The 14,816-nt window shown below is 39.7% G+C and overlaps 1 protein-coding gene across 2 annotated transcripts in view; it reads right to left on the bottom strand.

Moving 5' to 3' along the window:
• The window catches only part of NRDC (nardilysin convertase), a 77,897-nt gene that overhangs the window by 1,493 nt on the left and 61,588 nt on the right, over nt 1–14,816 (bottom strand). For both annotated transcript variants that reach the window (XM_006200478.4, XM_006200479.4), the window contains 13 exons: nt 13,845–13,968; nt 13,196–13,282; nt 11,115–11,234; nt 9,991–10,042; nt 8,910–9,060; nt 7,627–7,754; nt 5,895–6,057; nt 4,052–4,083; nt 3,679–3,817; nt 1,699–1,746; nt 1,355–1,407; nt 877–960; nt 238–328 (listed from right to left, as the gene is read on the bottom strand). In XM_006200478.4, coding sequence (XP_006200540.1) covers nt 238–328; nt 877–960; nt 1,355–1,407; nt 1,699–1,746; nt 3,679–3,817; nt 4,052–4,083; nt 5,895–6,057; nt 7,627–7,754; nt 8,910–9,060; nt 9,991–10,042; nt 11,115–11,234; nt 13,196–13,282; nt 13,845–13,968 — 1,272 coding nt within the window. The remainder of the gene's footprint in view (nt 1–237; nt 329–876; nt 961–1,354; nt 1,408–1,698; nt 1,747–3,678; nt 3,818–4,051; nt 4,084–5,894; nt 6,058–7,626; nt 7,755–8,909; nt 9,061–9,990; nt 10,043–11,114; nt 11,235–13,195; nt 13,283–13,844; nt 13,969–14,816) is intronic.

The raw sequence follows: 14,816 nt of genomic DNA, 5'->3' as shown, positions 1-14,816 counted from the left end.
AAAAAGACACCCTCAAGCATGGCATCACACCAGTTCCCCCAGAACACACTTGGCCCTGTCTAGTCTGGTTTGTAAAGGGCCTGCCACGTGATGGGGAGGCATGAAGCCAGGAAGACATGGCCGGATTACAGTGAGGCTGCAAAGGACTAGCTAGCACACAGCACTGTTAAGACTGGTGTCTAGTTGTCATGAGGGCTTGGTGGGCCAAAGAACAAAAGACCAGGCTAGCACAGTCACCTGGGTGTTAAATGCATCCTCAGTGAGGTTCTCGATCTTCTCCTCAAAGCTACAAAGAAACTCTTCTATCTTCTTATCAACAACTTCAGAACTGAAACAAAATATCTTCAATTAAAAGTCATCAGTGACCAGGTCTCAAGCAGAAGGCAAAGGAGAGAATTGGGGCTGAGGCGTATTTTCAGGGAAGAGGCTGAAGTGTTAACTCTTCCCTAAGCTGAGGGAAGGAGGAGAACGGTGAACAACCCTACCCCTACCCCACCTCTAGCCCAATTTCCTGGTATCATATGAAGCCAGTGGCAACCATGCTTGACCATTACAAAACTGAGAACCAACAAGGCCTTCTATCTTGGCTCAGGCATGAATGCCAGGTCAGGCATCTTTGCCTTTCTTGTCTCAGATCTGCCTGAAGAGAGGAAACACTGGCAAGCCCTGCACAGTCACCACAGGACTTGAGCAGACCCTGTAGGCCCACTGGAACCAGTGATAAGTCCTGGTTCAGGCCATCTATGAACCACTCTCCATCTCCTACCCCTCCAATGACTAAATGAAGCAAAACCTATTTGGTAAGAATTGCCTGAGGTTTAAGGATGCAGCCCCTATTCTCTGTGCCAAGAATAATAGTTGGGCCCGCTTACTCACTTGTATTTGGTTGCCTGAGTCCCCACGGTGACAGAGAATCCTAAAATCCCAGATGTGTTTCTACAGGTTGGGTAGACGTGGTACCTACAGCCAGAGTGAAAAGTTCTATGAGCTCCTCGGAGGCACTAGAGATGAGTGGGAAGGGTTTCTCCTCACCCTTCCTGGACCTGGAGGTCCTGGAAGAGGATCCATAAATATGCACATCTATTTTATTCTCAGATTAGGGTACCCACCCCTCTTCTGAACTGAGGCCTACAGGCTAGCTTTTTTTCTTGCTAATCTTGAAACTTGACCAAACAAAACCTGATCATAGTCCAAGATGCAAATCCCAGAAGTTACGACCAGTAAGTATGACTCTAAGGCATGGAAGGACCAAAGAGCTCTGAGAGGTTGCTCAGTCAGGACACCTCATAAACTTAAGCCTACCAAGTAAGCCCCAGACCTTACTTGAGCTCAGTGCTCTTTCCAGCAGACTTACCCAAGGGTCTGCTTGGTTCGAAGGAAGTCAAAACAAGGCTCTTCCATGTGCATCTGTAATTCAACATACTACCCATCAGCTCAACTTCTCTCAGCAGAGAAACCTCCATTTCTTCCCCCAAAAGTGTAACACATAACCCCAGAGTCTAGCCTCCCTAACTGCTTTCTTCCTAAGTCGCCCAGGCCCCCCGTCCATGCTCACACTGAATAAGAAATACTAAACAAGCATCTCCCCTACCAATCACCAATCTCTGACCACTCCTAACTCCCTAGCCCCCAGGTAGAAATGCCAATCCTTGTGGCTCAGGGGCTCCTGAACACCTCAACTCTTCTTAAACAACTTACCACAAGCAGCTCCATAAGAGTGTATTCTTTCAGACTCCTGGCACCTGACTGAAAGGAAAGGCCTGGTCAGATCAACTGAAAATCCAAAGGCTTACAGAGTTTTTTAATAATTCAGCAATTCTTCCCCCAAGAGTGACTATTCCCACTCTTCTATTCCCCCAAGAAAGTTTATCATACCCTCTTTTGCCATACTTTCTGCTTTCCCACAAAGTGGAAAGTCTGTGAGGACAGGAATCATGCTTGATCATTCGTATTCCCAGCTCTAGCACAGAACCACAGGCAGACATGGAGATGAGTCCAATAATCCCTGACCTGCCAGCTTCTGCCAAAAAGACCCAGAGGACACTACCTAAAATCAACTACTTGCAGCTCCAAGTCCTAAGGAGAGCAGGGAATGTCTGGGGATCAGTGAAGGGTATCTAGACCTGTTCCTCAGATGGAGAGAATATGAATAGGGGCTTCCACAGCCACACACAGGGACTCAAAACCAGCTGATGAGAAAAATGCGTAAGAGGCAGATACCACACTTGGAGACCACATCCTGGCTGTCCTGGAGACAATACAGTTAGAATAGAAGAGGGCAGGCGGCCAACAAGCAAGGATGCTGCTAAGGCATTCCACAGTCAGGCTTTTTTGCAGGCTCCTCTGATAACAGACTCATTTCTTTTCCTTATCCCTTTGCCAAAGGAGGTTGAAGCCTATGTGCCCTACAAACCCTATGTATTCAGCAGCAAGATTTCCTCTTTGCCTCTGAAAGGACTGCAACAAAACCAGTCAAAACCTTGTATCAACTTCCTGTTCAAAACGCTCTCTGTGAGGAGGGAATCGGTTCCCTAAAAGAAGTAGTTGGTATTAGAAGCTAGTTACGAAGAGGTGATAGATGGAAAGGACCTCAACAGACTCAGTCTTACAATATGAAATCCTGCCTGCAACTAGAGAAAATACTCTCTGGGTTAAGCACCGAAATGTGGATGGGACTAATAAGCAGGGCCAGGCCATACTGTTCATGAAGTTTGGGACCTGGTGGTCAATTCAATAAGTAAGCTAAGAACCTGGAAGATAACCCAGATAGCTACAGGCAGACAAGCTGGGCCTCTAGGAAAAGATTCAGGCCCAGGGCCAGAAACACAATCAAAGGACAAGGTGGGAATGAGGCCATGCAGTCCAGCCCGAAGTCCAGGCCAAGGACCTTCAAAGAGCCTGACAGAGAATTGACTTCCTATTGCAGAAAATCCAGGACCCCAGCAGCAGCTCTAGGAGCTTCAGAGGGAAGTCTGAGATCAGTCTAGACAGGCGCAGGTCCCAACAGTCCTAGCAGTGAGTGGGACTAACTACAGACTAGTCTATGGGCCAATCGAGATTGCTGCAAAGCTCTTCCTTGTTTTAAGTACCATCCCATCTCTCCAGAATGATGTGGGAAAAAAAAGCACAGGATTCAGGACAGAATGTATAGATTCACACCCCAGCTGATATGACCTCAGGTAAGTAAAGGACTCAGCCTCAGACTCATCATCCATAAAATAGAGGTGATAAATCCTACCCCCCAGGTGCTTTGAAACCTTTAATTATGACTCTAGTAGTCATTCTGTTTACTTTATACTGATTGATTGGCTATGTTTACTTTTGCTCATTTTCAACACTGTCCTTTTAGCAAATGTCACCCTGCTCCTTGGAGTTCTGTCAGAGGAACATGTAGGAATTTCCAGCCACACTTCAGTTTCTGTCCCTCTAGACTAGTGGTTGGGTGGTTAATGAAGCAATGTGATTGAAAAAGGATCCATTTCACTGACAGGAGCAATTTTTAAATGTAGTTATTTCAAGAGGACAAATGGTCCCAAGCATAAAACCACAGAGGTAACCACAAAAGGGACTTGAAGATCATAGGATCACTTCTCCCAGATAGTTTGGACCTTCCACCAGGCTTTGGTGTCCTAAAGATTCTCAGCCATGAGCACAGCTGTGTGCAAAGGGGCCACTGACCTGGTAGTATACAGTGACTTCAGAGTTGGCATCACCTTTGTTCAGAGCTCTCACTTTGCAGAGGTGGTGACCACTGGGAAGCTCTACCACCTGGAACTGCACAGGCATCTCCTGCTCCAGAGGCATGAAGTTCAACTTGCTGCAAAACAATCAGTGCGGGTCACTGAGGCAGTGCCTTTATCCTCTTACCCCCGCCCCAAAACTGAAAAGGTCAGGCCTTTCACAGTCCCTTCTGAACTGCTTTGATTACATAATTAGCCTCAAAAAAACCTACTACATCTCCGTTGTGGATTTAGCAACAACCAAGTTGTGGGCTCAAGGCCTCTTGCTATTAACACGTAACTCCCAAAGAGAAAACTCAACCAGTACTCACTCAACAACAAATTTCAGGAAATCCATAGATTCCTAGGGGGCAAAGAGAAGAAAATAATGACATCAGGCTCTACAGACATTAATTTCACCGAGAACCAACTAATACCAATATTCTAATTACCTGGGAAGCCCTGGGACGCGTTAGGAAAGGAGATAGAGTCCATCAGGCAAAATGCTGGTCTTTCACTTAACTGGGCTCATCATTCACTGGTTCAATATTGATTATGTCTGTTGAATACTAAGCATCTCTCAACTGAAGTGGCTCCTTTTCAGTTCTCCCTTGGTGCTCTGTTTACCCGTCCACTGTGACAGTTTCCCCACTGGATCAAACTTAAGTTGTTCAGTTTACCCCAATAGGCTGTGCCCCCTGTGACAACCATGACCATGTTTTAGAAACCTGGATCTATTATACATAGCCTGACATAGAGTGAGCAAGAGAATAAATACTTAATATTAAGTGAAGGATGCGTCTGACCCCCATTTCAAGACTTGTTTTCTAATCTATAAAATGAGGGATAACTAGGGAGGTGAGCTCATCTCTAAAGCGGTTTTTGCTTGGGACAATTCATGGTACCAAGTCCTCTGAACCAAAAGGACCCCTGCATTAGAACTCCCACTGTGCTCAGAGAAGTAGGCAGCTAATCCCGCTCTTCTTCCTGGTTGAGGCTTTCAAACTTCTTTCTGAGGGCAGGACAGAAACTGAAGCTGGTTTGGGGGTCGGGGGATAAAGACAGAGCTAGAGCAGCCAGTCTCGAGTGGCTATTTATATATTCCACGAAAGGGCCGGTTCTGAGAAACAGGGAGGCCATGGAGGAAGATGATCAACAGCCCAACAGTTTTAGGGAGAGTCCCAAACAAGCACTCTTGGCTGGAAGGGACCTCAGTTAGTTACAAGATCCCGTAGACACATCCAACTCATTATGTATCAGAACAAATTCTTCATATGTTCCCAAACCAACTACTTGTCCTGCTCCTCTATCAACCCACTGGTTCAAGGAAGAATTCTGAGCTTCATCCTAGACCCCTCTCTTCTCTCTCACTCCCATATCCAAGCAGTCACTGAGTTTTGACCATCCTCTACCTCATTATTTCTTAATCATTTCTTTTTCTTTTGTTTTTCCTAACCTCAGGCTTCATCATTCTTCACCTCAACTTTTTTTTATTATAGTAAAAACACAGAAGTTTACTATCTTAACCATTTTTAAGTGTGAAATTCCATAATGTTGTTTCACATTGCTGTGAAATGGAACTTCAGACATTTCGCCTTGCAAAACTGAAACTCCTTACCCATAAAACAATGACTCCCGTCCTTTCTCCCCCTCACAACTCTTGGTAACCATCACTCTACTTTCTGTTTTTATGACTGTGATTACTCTAGATACCTCATATAAATGGAATCATACTTCATGTCAACTTTAATAACAGCTTCATAACTGGTCCCTCTGGATCTTTCTTAACGACAAATCCTATTTTAAATCCTTCAGTGGTTCTCCATTTACTACAAGATAAAGTTCAAGCTCCTCACTTTGATACACAGTTTGACACACAAGCTTGACAAGTTCTGCCTAAGTATGTGTATGTGTATATATATTTCAACAAATGTAACCAATACCATATATTTACCAAACCCATTTAACTCAAAGTGCTGTCCAATACCTGCAATCTCCTTCATAAGAAAGTCTTGCCCAGCATCAGAGAGGCCAGGCTCCCTTCTTAAACAGATGGTAACAATGCTGGGCCTGCCAAAACTACATAGCTTCCCCTTTAGGGAAGAACTCATGCAATTCCAGAGCTCACAACAGCATTCAAACCTAGCCAACAGCAACAGAGCACCTCATACTCACTGTGCCTGTGATATTTCCTTGTACCAGGCCCTCAACAAAGAGCTGGGATTTGAACTCTTTGACAAAGCTCAGCAGAGACTCAAGAGAAAGGCCATCCATCAAAGCCCGATACTTGTCAATCATAGACCAACGGGCATATTCCAGGATTAAAAGCCGCACATCTCTGTACAGAAAACAGAAAAAAAACAAGGTTTTGCTCTAAGAAATGAATCTAAAGGGTAAAGAACGATTTGGTTAAGTTTCTATAGATGCTGTGTTTCCAAAAAGAGACTATCAATTTCTATCACAACTCCAGACAATGAAACAATGTCATAATCACCAAAAGGCATTTAAAACTGCATAGTCAAACTGTTACAAAGATTTGCTCATTAGTAAAACTCACTCACTTATCTGTTTCAGTTGCAAAATAAAATATTTCACCTAAGTTGCCAGGTGAGTCACATACCAATTTAATATTACTATTTTGATTTGAAATCTCACTAACATTTATTTATTACATAATGGAGGTGACCATTATGGGTATCTATTACCATGATGACAATACAGTATAAGTGGTTCTGGGCCAGAATCAAACTAACCCCCGGACTCCTCATCCCCCAACCCCCTCCCACACATTAAGCTGTTTGAACTTGGCAAGTTATCTAACATTTGTGACTCAGTTTCTTCATTTGTAAAACAAGGGAAATAATACTGGCTACCATTACAGGCTCTCTGTGAGAATTAAATAAATTCATTTAAAGTTCTTAGGTCTAACACATAACAGATCTTCAATGAATAGGTATTATTATTACTCTACCACATTTTAATAAAGTAGTATTCAGCAGTTACTGGATACACAGGGCTATTTTTCATGATATCAATAGTTCCTGACAATTCTCCTTTCCAACTTGTATTTGGTTTTAGTTTTTGTAACTTTTTGTCATCAGATTATTAATTATTACATGTCTGATTCTTAACTACTCCCTCCCCTGCTTTTGAATTTTGGCCATTTATGGGTTTATTATAACTATGTCAAAAGCAGGGCCTCTATATAAAATTGTTCTGTCTACCATTTATAGATCCAGCAAACAGGTCAAGAAGGGGCTTGCAAGCCATGTACACAAAGGGCTGTGACTGCTCAGAGGGGACTTTTTCCCCTCCCACAAAGGCTTTTTTTCTGATTCACATGAAGGTACCCTATAGGCTACAGTTAGCCCTGGATGAAAGAACAGGCAGGCTCTGATGAAAGGTCCAAGAGGGCTGCCTATTGGCAAAGGGCCTAAGTATTAGTCTACAGACTATCCAGAAGTCTTCTTGATCTCTTCTGGAACCTTGGCTGAATTCTGGATAGCTGCAGTTGCCAGATAAATGATGTGTTAAGCAATTTAACTGAGCTACTTATCATAACATCCAATGCACTAAAATCATCACACTAAAATCAGCAGTAAGCAATTTTGAGTTACAACAAAGCCAGCACTTCTTGAACTATTATTTACTTACAAACTTTGGGAAAAACACCCTTTTTTACCTTTAGCCTCTAATTAAGTATAATAGTAGGCTGCTTGCGGTCCTACTCACAAATAGCTGGGTTTAGAAATCCTGTAACTCCGTGGGCTGGTTTCCTAAAACACAGCACAATTCTATCACGCCTGAAAACGAGCACTGAAACTATACCCTATTCCCCAAACATAATTCCTAGGAAGGCAAATACTTCCAGGCCTTCAAAATACAAGCTGATCCCATGTAAACTCACTTGGCCAGAGTCTCAGGCTTGATGAGGATATTAAAGTAGGTCTTCTTCAACTGCTCAGTTATCATTGTGAAGACAGCTGGTGTGGAACTGAACTCCGCTAAGTAGTCAATAATAAGCTGAAATAGTAGCTAAGAAGAAAAGAAAGAAGCACTTTAAGTGGAGAAACATGGAAATTTGCCAAGTTTTAGGGGGGAAATATTTCCCATTGGTTTTTACCAGGGGTTCAGTATGGTAGTAGGCATTGTGGGAGAGAAGTACTAATGACTCAAAGAGTCTTTAGGGGCTGAAGTCCTCAATAATTGTCTGATTTGGAGCAATGAATCATATTTTTAAAATTTTTCATGGGTATTCTTAAATATTTTTTCCTTCCAACTAAACTGATCCCTAGTTGTAACATTAAGTTGTAACACTAAGGCTATTAGGTAAGTATCATAAAATGAGAAACCTCAAATACTTTTCTGTGATTTGTATTTTTAAAAAGCTCTTCAGGTAATTCCAAAATATACTTCCCAAATGACAACTATTAGGCTTCAATCTGTCTGGATTTTAAGCGACATTATATTTAGGCCTTTGAAGGTTAATAAAAGTAAAGTATTCCATGGTGTCTCCTCCTAAGAGCAATCCTTGTTCCCTGGGGAGACTGACAGGGGCAAGGGTACAAAAGAGAAACTATATTCTTCTCTAGGGTTTTTGCGAAGATATGGAGGCCATTACCTCTCAGCACAAGTCTAATTTCTGCCAGACCCTCTCCTCCAGATTTTTCCTTGCAGGAACCCAATTCCCCAAACCTTAATCTATGTTCTGCCCAAGAAATCAAGATATAAAATTTGTCACTGAGTATATAATATTATTTTACTTGGTACTTAATGATCTAACCCAGCATCTCAAATTTCTTTCTTTACTTATGAAGTTTTTGACAAAGTGACACTGAAACACATTCCTTACCAAAAGATAAATTACTGACTTTAAGATACAGAGTCTGCTTCTAAAGGATCATAAACTTAGAAGGGAAACAAGATACATATTCATAGTGCATACAACACAGATTAATGTAATTAATGAATATATGTTGCTCTTATGTGTGGCCAAAGTTATAGAATAGCTGTTGTCAGCCCAATAATACACATAATAAAGCACAATAGTACACATTAGTAAACATTTCTTTCTACGTACAACACCTCACGCACAAGTCTCTCTGCTTGGTGCTGTATGTGCAACAAATATAAATTCTCAAATTTCACTTTTAAAGCTCTCTACAAAAAAAACAGAGCGCTTATACTTACAGGTAGTTTGTGGTTGAATCCTTTCACTCGAATAATTAAACCATGCTCTCCAGCTACCAGCTTGTACTCCAGCTGTGCCACATCTGCTTCATAAGCTGGTTCCGCGAGGTTATGGGTAAGGATATTGACAAAGATATCAAAGAGGACCACACTAAGAGTATAAAATACAAATAGCATCATTAATTGGCAAGAAACAGACAAACAGATTTGCTTCAATTTAGAGTGAGAAACTTCATTTTTAGAAAGATGTTAATTCACTACTCCAGACAGAATGTACAACTGTGTATTAACTGAGTTCAAAGGTAAGTACAGCTTACCCAGGGCTCCCAGTTTCACAGGAGCATTAGAGAACTCCCATTTCAGCAGTGTCTACCTTTTTCATGTCAAGCACACACAGAAAATTTATACTGCACAATAGATAAGTGTAAAATGCATGGAAAGACAACTGGCCCAAACGTTCTGGCAATCCCTGCAGCTTAGGTTTTCTGACTGACGAATTAAAAATCTGAGGGAAGGTAGGAGGGTGGTGCCATTTTTTAAACTGAGTATTAATAAATATTAGTGCTGCATGACATTTTAAGGCTGTATCTTACAGGTTAGGTGGCAAAGGAAAGAAAGAAGCACACTAACATTTCCTGAGCACCTCTTATGATTCAGGCACATTTTAGTCTCTCTGACCTGCCACAACGCAGCTATCTACATACATATATAATAATCCGCTAAGAACAAAGTATAATCAGATTCCTTTGCCTGTCTCTCAATACAGGATTAACAGATTTGTTAGTCCACATCATAGACTGGAAGCTAACCCAAACTCATCTCTAAGGAACCTTCTCAAACCAGTAATTCAATGACTAGGCCTGCACTGTCAGCATGTTTTACAAATGTGTGCTGGAGATGGAGCAACCACAATTCCATTTCAGTGATTAGGATCAATAATTTGTTTGGGGCACAGAAAAAAACACATAAACCAGGAGCACAGCTCAAGCACTGACAGAGAAAATGGTAGAATGACTGAAACAACAAAATAGTTTTTTAATAATGATAAAAATATTTTCCAGAAAAGAGGACAATTTCTTACTTTGCTGCAGACTTCTGTATCAAAGGTGAGATCAGATGGAAACGTATATATGCTGAAAGAAAAAAGACCTTAAATAAGAAAACATAGGCCAGAGGCCTCAAATATTTAATACATCTGCTATTTTCCCCTAAAACAATGTTTTTTTTTAATTCTGAAATAAACTACTAACCCTTATATTCTCATTACATTTTTATCATTAAGGGTCTTTAGAAAGTAATATTTACCCATTCTAAATAGTATCCAGAAGGCACACTTTAATCCATGAGAAGACCAGATATACAGACAGACTCAAGGGCTTTGGTCAGGGAAAATGTTTCCAGAGGTACACATATCAAGGGACAGGGAGCACTCCCAATGCTCACAGAAAGTTATAGCAGAGCCTTTCCAAGGAAGCTGAATAAATGTTAAGAATATTTTTAGAAACTCTTACAATCTATTCAAGAAAAATTGAGTAAAAACCTTCCCAACAAACTCAAGAATCCCTCAAAGCTATAGTCCAGTTGTGTTAAGGTTAGGGATTTGGGTTAACTGGCAACCAAGAATACTAAGCCTTTGGTTTCAAGTTGCTTCAGCAAGTTCCCATGCCATGCACAAAAACAGAAAAGAAAAAAGCAACACAGCTTGGGCTACCATGTTGAAGACAAGAACTTTAGTCTACTTAACTGTGTACTACACTTCCTTTGTGCTGAAAAGCAAAATGGTAGAGGAAGAGAGACAGAAGATACATTTGTAATGCTGGACTAGGTTATCTATTGTGTCTAAGAATAATTTCCTTCAGCTTACTCTTACTCTGTCTCTTTTTAACAACAGTGTTCAAAAACACCACCCATTCCCTAGGATGGCCAAACACCCGGATCTGCTTTCATATAACTGAAAGAAAAATATCCGAAAATAATTTCATTTTAGGCTTGAATCTTTATTTCCTGGAATCTGCAGTGTCTATAAGAATTTCTGTGATACCACAGGAGCACAGAATCGATCTGATAAATTAACCTAGAAAAGGTCTTCAAGTGGAAGGGGAAAGAGAAAGGAAGGGAGGTGTTAGACACAGGGAGAAAATGTTGCTACAAAGTGGAAAAAGACTTGTTATACTTATTTCACTGCTTTTGAGGGAAACATTTTACCTTTGGGGATTTTAAATTTGTTGTCTTTCTTATACCATAGGCAACCTTGTGGAATGTCCACAATTTTAACGGGGTATTCTGTCTCCGGACAATCAAAAGCCTTCAACGTGAAGTCCGTGGCTAACAAAAGGAAAAGGTAATAAATCATTCAGGTATTTCAACAGAATTCCCCGAAATCTGTTCTTGATTTCCAAAGTCTAAGAATCTTCTTTGTGGCATAATAAACCAAATTCAAATGCTGTAGCACAATAAATTAGTAGAACAATACTAAAAAGAAAGTTCCCTTGACCTTAAACTAAATGAACTCTGAAGAGCTGTAATTTCCCAACAGTTGATTGTGATCTCTCCATAATCTGCTTCATTCCCTTTCTCAGAGACAATCTAAACTGTAATTTGTATAAACCAATTTACAAATGAATTCATTCTTTTTTTTTTAATAGTATGTACTCTTCTGTGTTTGGATTTTTATTTATTTTGTTTTGTTTTGGTTTGGTTTGGTTTTGGGGGGAATGTAATTAGGTTTTTATTTATTTATTTTTAATGGAGGTATTGGAGATTGAACCCAGGACCTCGTGCCTGCTAAGCACGCACTCTACCATTCAGCTATATCCGCCCCCATCAAATGAATTCATTCTTGAATGAGAATGTATTTTACCAAACTTACAGTCTTTTGAAAGGTTACAGAACAGTTCTGTTGAAACAACATTAAATGTGTCCTTTAAATTAATGAAAACATAAATTGTTTCAACAACACATAGGTGCAAAATAGCTAATTTAAGAATTTTTAAAAAGGGACTGGCTATATTCATTAAAAAGAAATAAGCTGTTTAGATACTTCAAGTTTTAAGATGTAAAACTGAATCATCTAAAATATGCAAGACTTTTTGTATAAAATATAAAAGCACTTTTCCCCTAATTTAGGTTAGATTCGTATAACATGAAATTAACCATTTTAAAGTGAACAACTCAGCAGCATTTAGTACACTCACAACAGCGTGCAACTACCATTTCCTTCTAGTTTCAAAACATTTTCATTACCCTAAAAGGAAACACCATACCTATTAAGCAGTCAACTCCCCATTACCCACTCCCCGCAGCCACTGGCAATCATCAGTGTTCTGTCTCTATGGATTTACCTATTCTGGATTATTTCATGTAAATGCAATCACACAATATGTGACTCCTTGTGTCTGTCTTCTTTCACTTAGCATAATGTTTCAAGGTTCATCCATGTTGAAGCATGGATCAGTACTTCATGACTGAATAATACTCCATTGTATGTATAAACCATAATTTGTTTACCCATTTATTCACTATGGACACTGGCTATTTTTACTTTTGGCTATTGTAGATAATGCTGCTATGAACATATATGTACCTGTATTTATTTGAGTACTTGGGTATTTTTAGGTATATACCTATTTTGGGGTATACTCCTAGGAGTGGAATTGCTGGGGAAAATGGTATTCTGAGTAAATCAGTTATATGCAGCTTTAACCTTTGACCTAGACCAGTGACTTTCTCATAGGACTGTTTTCCACTGAAAGCTAGTAGACAGACAGATACACACTCACATGCCTACCGGGAAAAGAAGTTCTTTAAATAATGCCCTTTTCTTTACGCAATGAAATACTTTGCTATTTTCAATTCTAATTGATTTTTTTAAATGCTTTCACAACCCATTACACTGATTTCACAACCCTCTGATGGGATGCAACCTATAGTTTGAAAAACACTAGAACAACCAGACAGGATAAAGGCAATTCCTACAGAGACTGACATGAAAGGATCAGCGATGATATACCAAAAAAGGCAAAAGCTTCAGAGTCCCAGTATCCATATTTAAGTCCTCTTTCCTCCATTCACCAACTGAATAGTCTAAGACAAGTCGCTTTGCTTTTCTGAGCCTTAGTTGTCTCATTTGAAAAGTAAGAAAACTGTAATGCTCATCCCAGAGCATTACTGGGAAACTCAAATATGAATTCAAATGTTATTTTATAAAACATAACGTTCTATACTGGTCCTATTTGTTTTACTAGTACATGGATGGATTATATAAAATGATTGCTATTTTTACTGACCTATGTACTTGTTTTCAGCTGGAAGGTGAAGATCTGGATTTAATTCAAAATTACTCTTCCAAAGTTCAGCCCAAGAGTTTTCAATATCTGTAGAAATGAAAGACAAACTGATCCAATAAACAATGCAATGTTCAGAATTCTCTTAATAGCAAACCAGTCAACAACTGGCCTTCACAAATCAATTCTCCTTTTGCAACAAAACTGTGACTGACATAGCCAAGAATTCTAGACTCTTGCTACTCATATGTGTGGTCTCAACAGCACTGTTATCACCTGGGAGCTTGTCAGAAATGGACAATTGTAGGCCCTACCCCAGAGATACTAAATCATAATCTTTATTTTAATAAGACCTCCAGGTAATGCATATGCACACTGAATTCTGAGAAGCACATTTCTAAAACATAGTCAAAACTCTGCCCCCAAACTACCAAGATAACAGGATTTTTTTCACTAGCTTATAAATTTAGATATAAACCTAGCGGAAAATAACTTCCTGCAAAGTAGTATAAATAATTTTCATTTCAAAGGAAACATCAGAAAAAATATATGACTTGTTTCCCACAGGAACCATCAGACAAATTATTATGGAATGAAAATTCATAGGTGAGTCAGATACATCTAAATGTAGGACAATTTTTAAATATCTTACCTTCCATACTATACTGAGTCCCAAACCACTTCTCCTTGAGGTCACACTTCCCCTCATTAGCACCAGACAGTAGAACAAGATTTGCCTTTTGAGGAACTAACTGATTAAGCGCTTCAGCAATGACCTAATTGGGGGTTGAGGGGAATGGAACATACACATAACAAGTTCAACTTTAACCTAATACATCTCTGTTAAAAAGCCAAAGCCACATTATATTAGACAACCCAAGACCCTACCATCTTGATGTTCATGAAACTATTTACGGTTCATGGACACCCTAATTTACAAAACTTCATTAGTCTATTAGCTGTTTCAAATGTTTCTTCATAATGCTATAGATAGTACTCATCTCAAAACCTACATAGTAATAGGACTAACAGTAAAAAGAACTAACATTTTCTAAGCTTGTACTGTGTGCCAGGCAATGTTTAACATACGTTGTTTCATTTAATCCTAAAAACAGCCGTAAGGTATAAATTTTATAGAAAACACTGAGCCTCAGAGGTTAAAGACTGTCACTAGCTCAGGTTAAAGATTCTGTAATTTGCACAGAACAACACACCTAGAAGTGGCAAAAGCGGAGTTCTAACCAAGTTTGTACATGATTCTAAAAACTATGCTCTTAACTGCTATACATTATATTACTTCATATACAAGAATCAGTAAAATGATCCCAATGTAGGGCCTCTTTCAATAATCCTTCAGCTACGATAAGGACTAAACATAAGACCATGGGTTAGGTTTAAAACCGTAACTATCATTTAAACACCATTTCTTTGAGAAAAAAACAACAAATAGTGGTTCAGAAAAAAAATACTTGGATCCCTGGGCACAACCACCCTATGGAGATGACAAAAATGTGTGGCTGCTGCTTCTTCCTTTAAATTTCCCAATCCTCTTTAAAATTAGTAGTTTTAGAATACCCTATATCAGGGGGAGGGTATAGCTCAAGTGGTAGAGCGCATGCTTAGC

Source organism: Vicugna pacos, chromosome 13 (assembly GCF_048564905.1).
Source record: "Vicugna pacos chromosome 13, VicPac4, whole genome shotgun sequence".
Classification (NCBI taxonomy): Eukaryota; Metazoa; Chordata; class Mammalia; order Artiodactyla; family Camelidae; genus Vicugna; species Vicugna pacos.
This window is presented reverse-complemented; position numbering and strand designations above follow the sequence as displayed.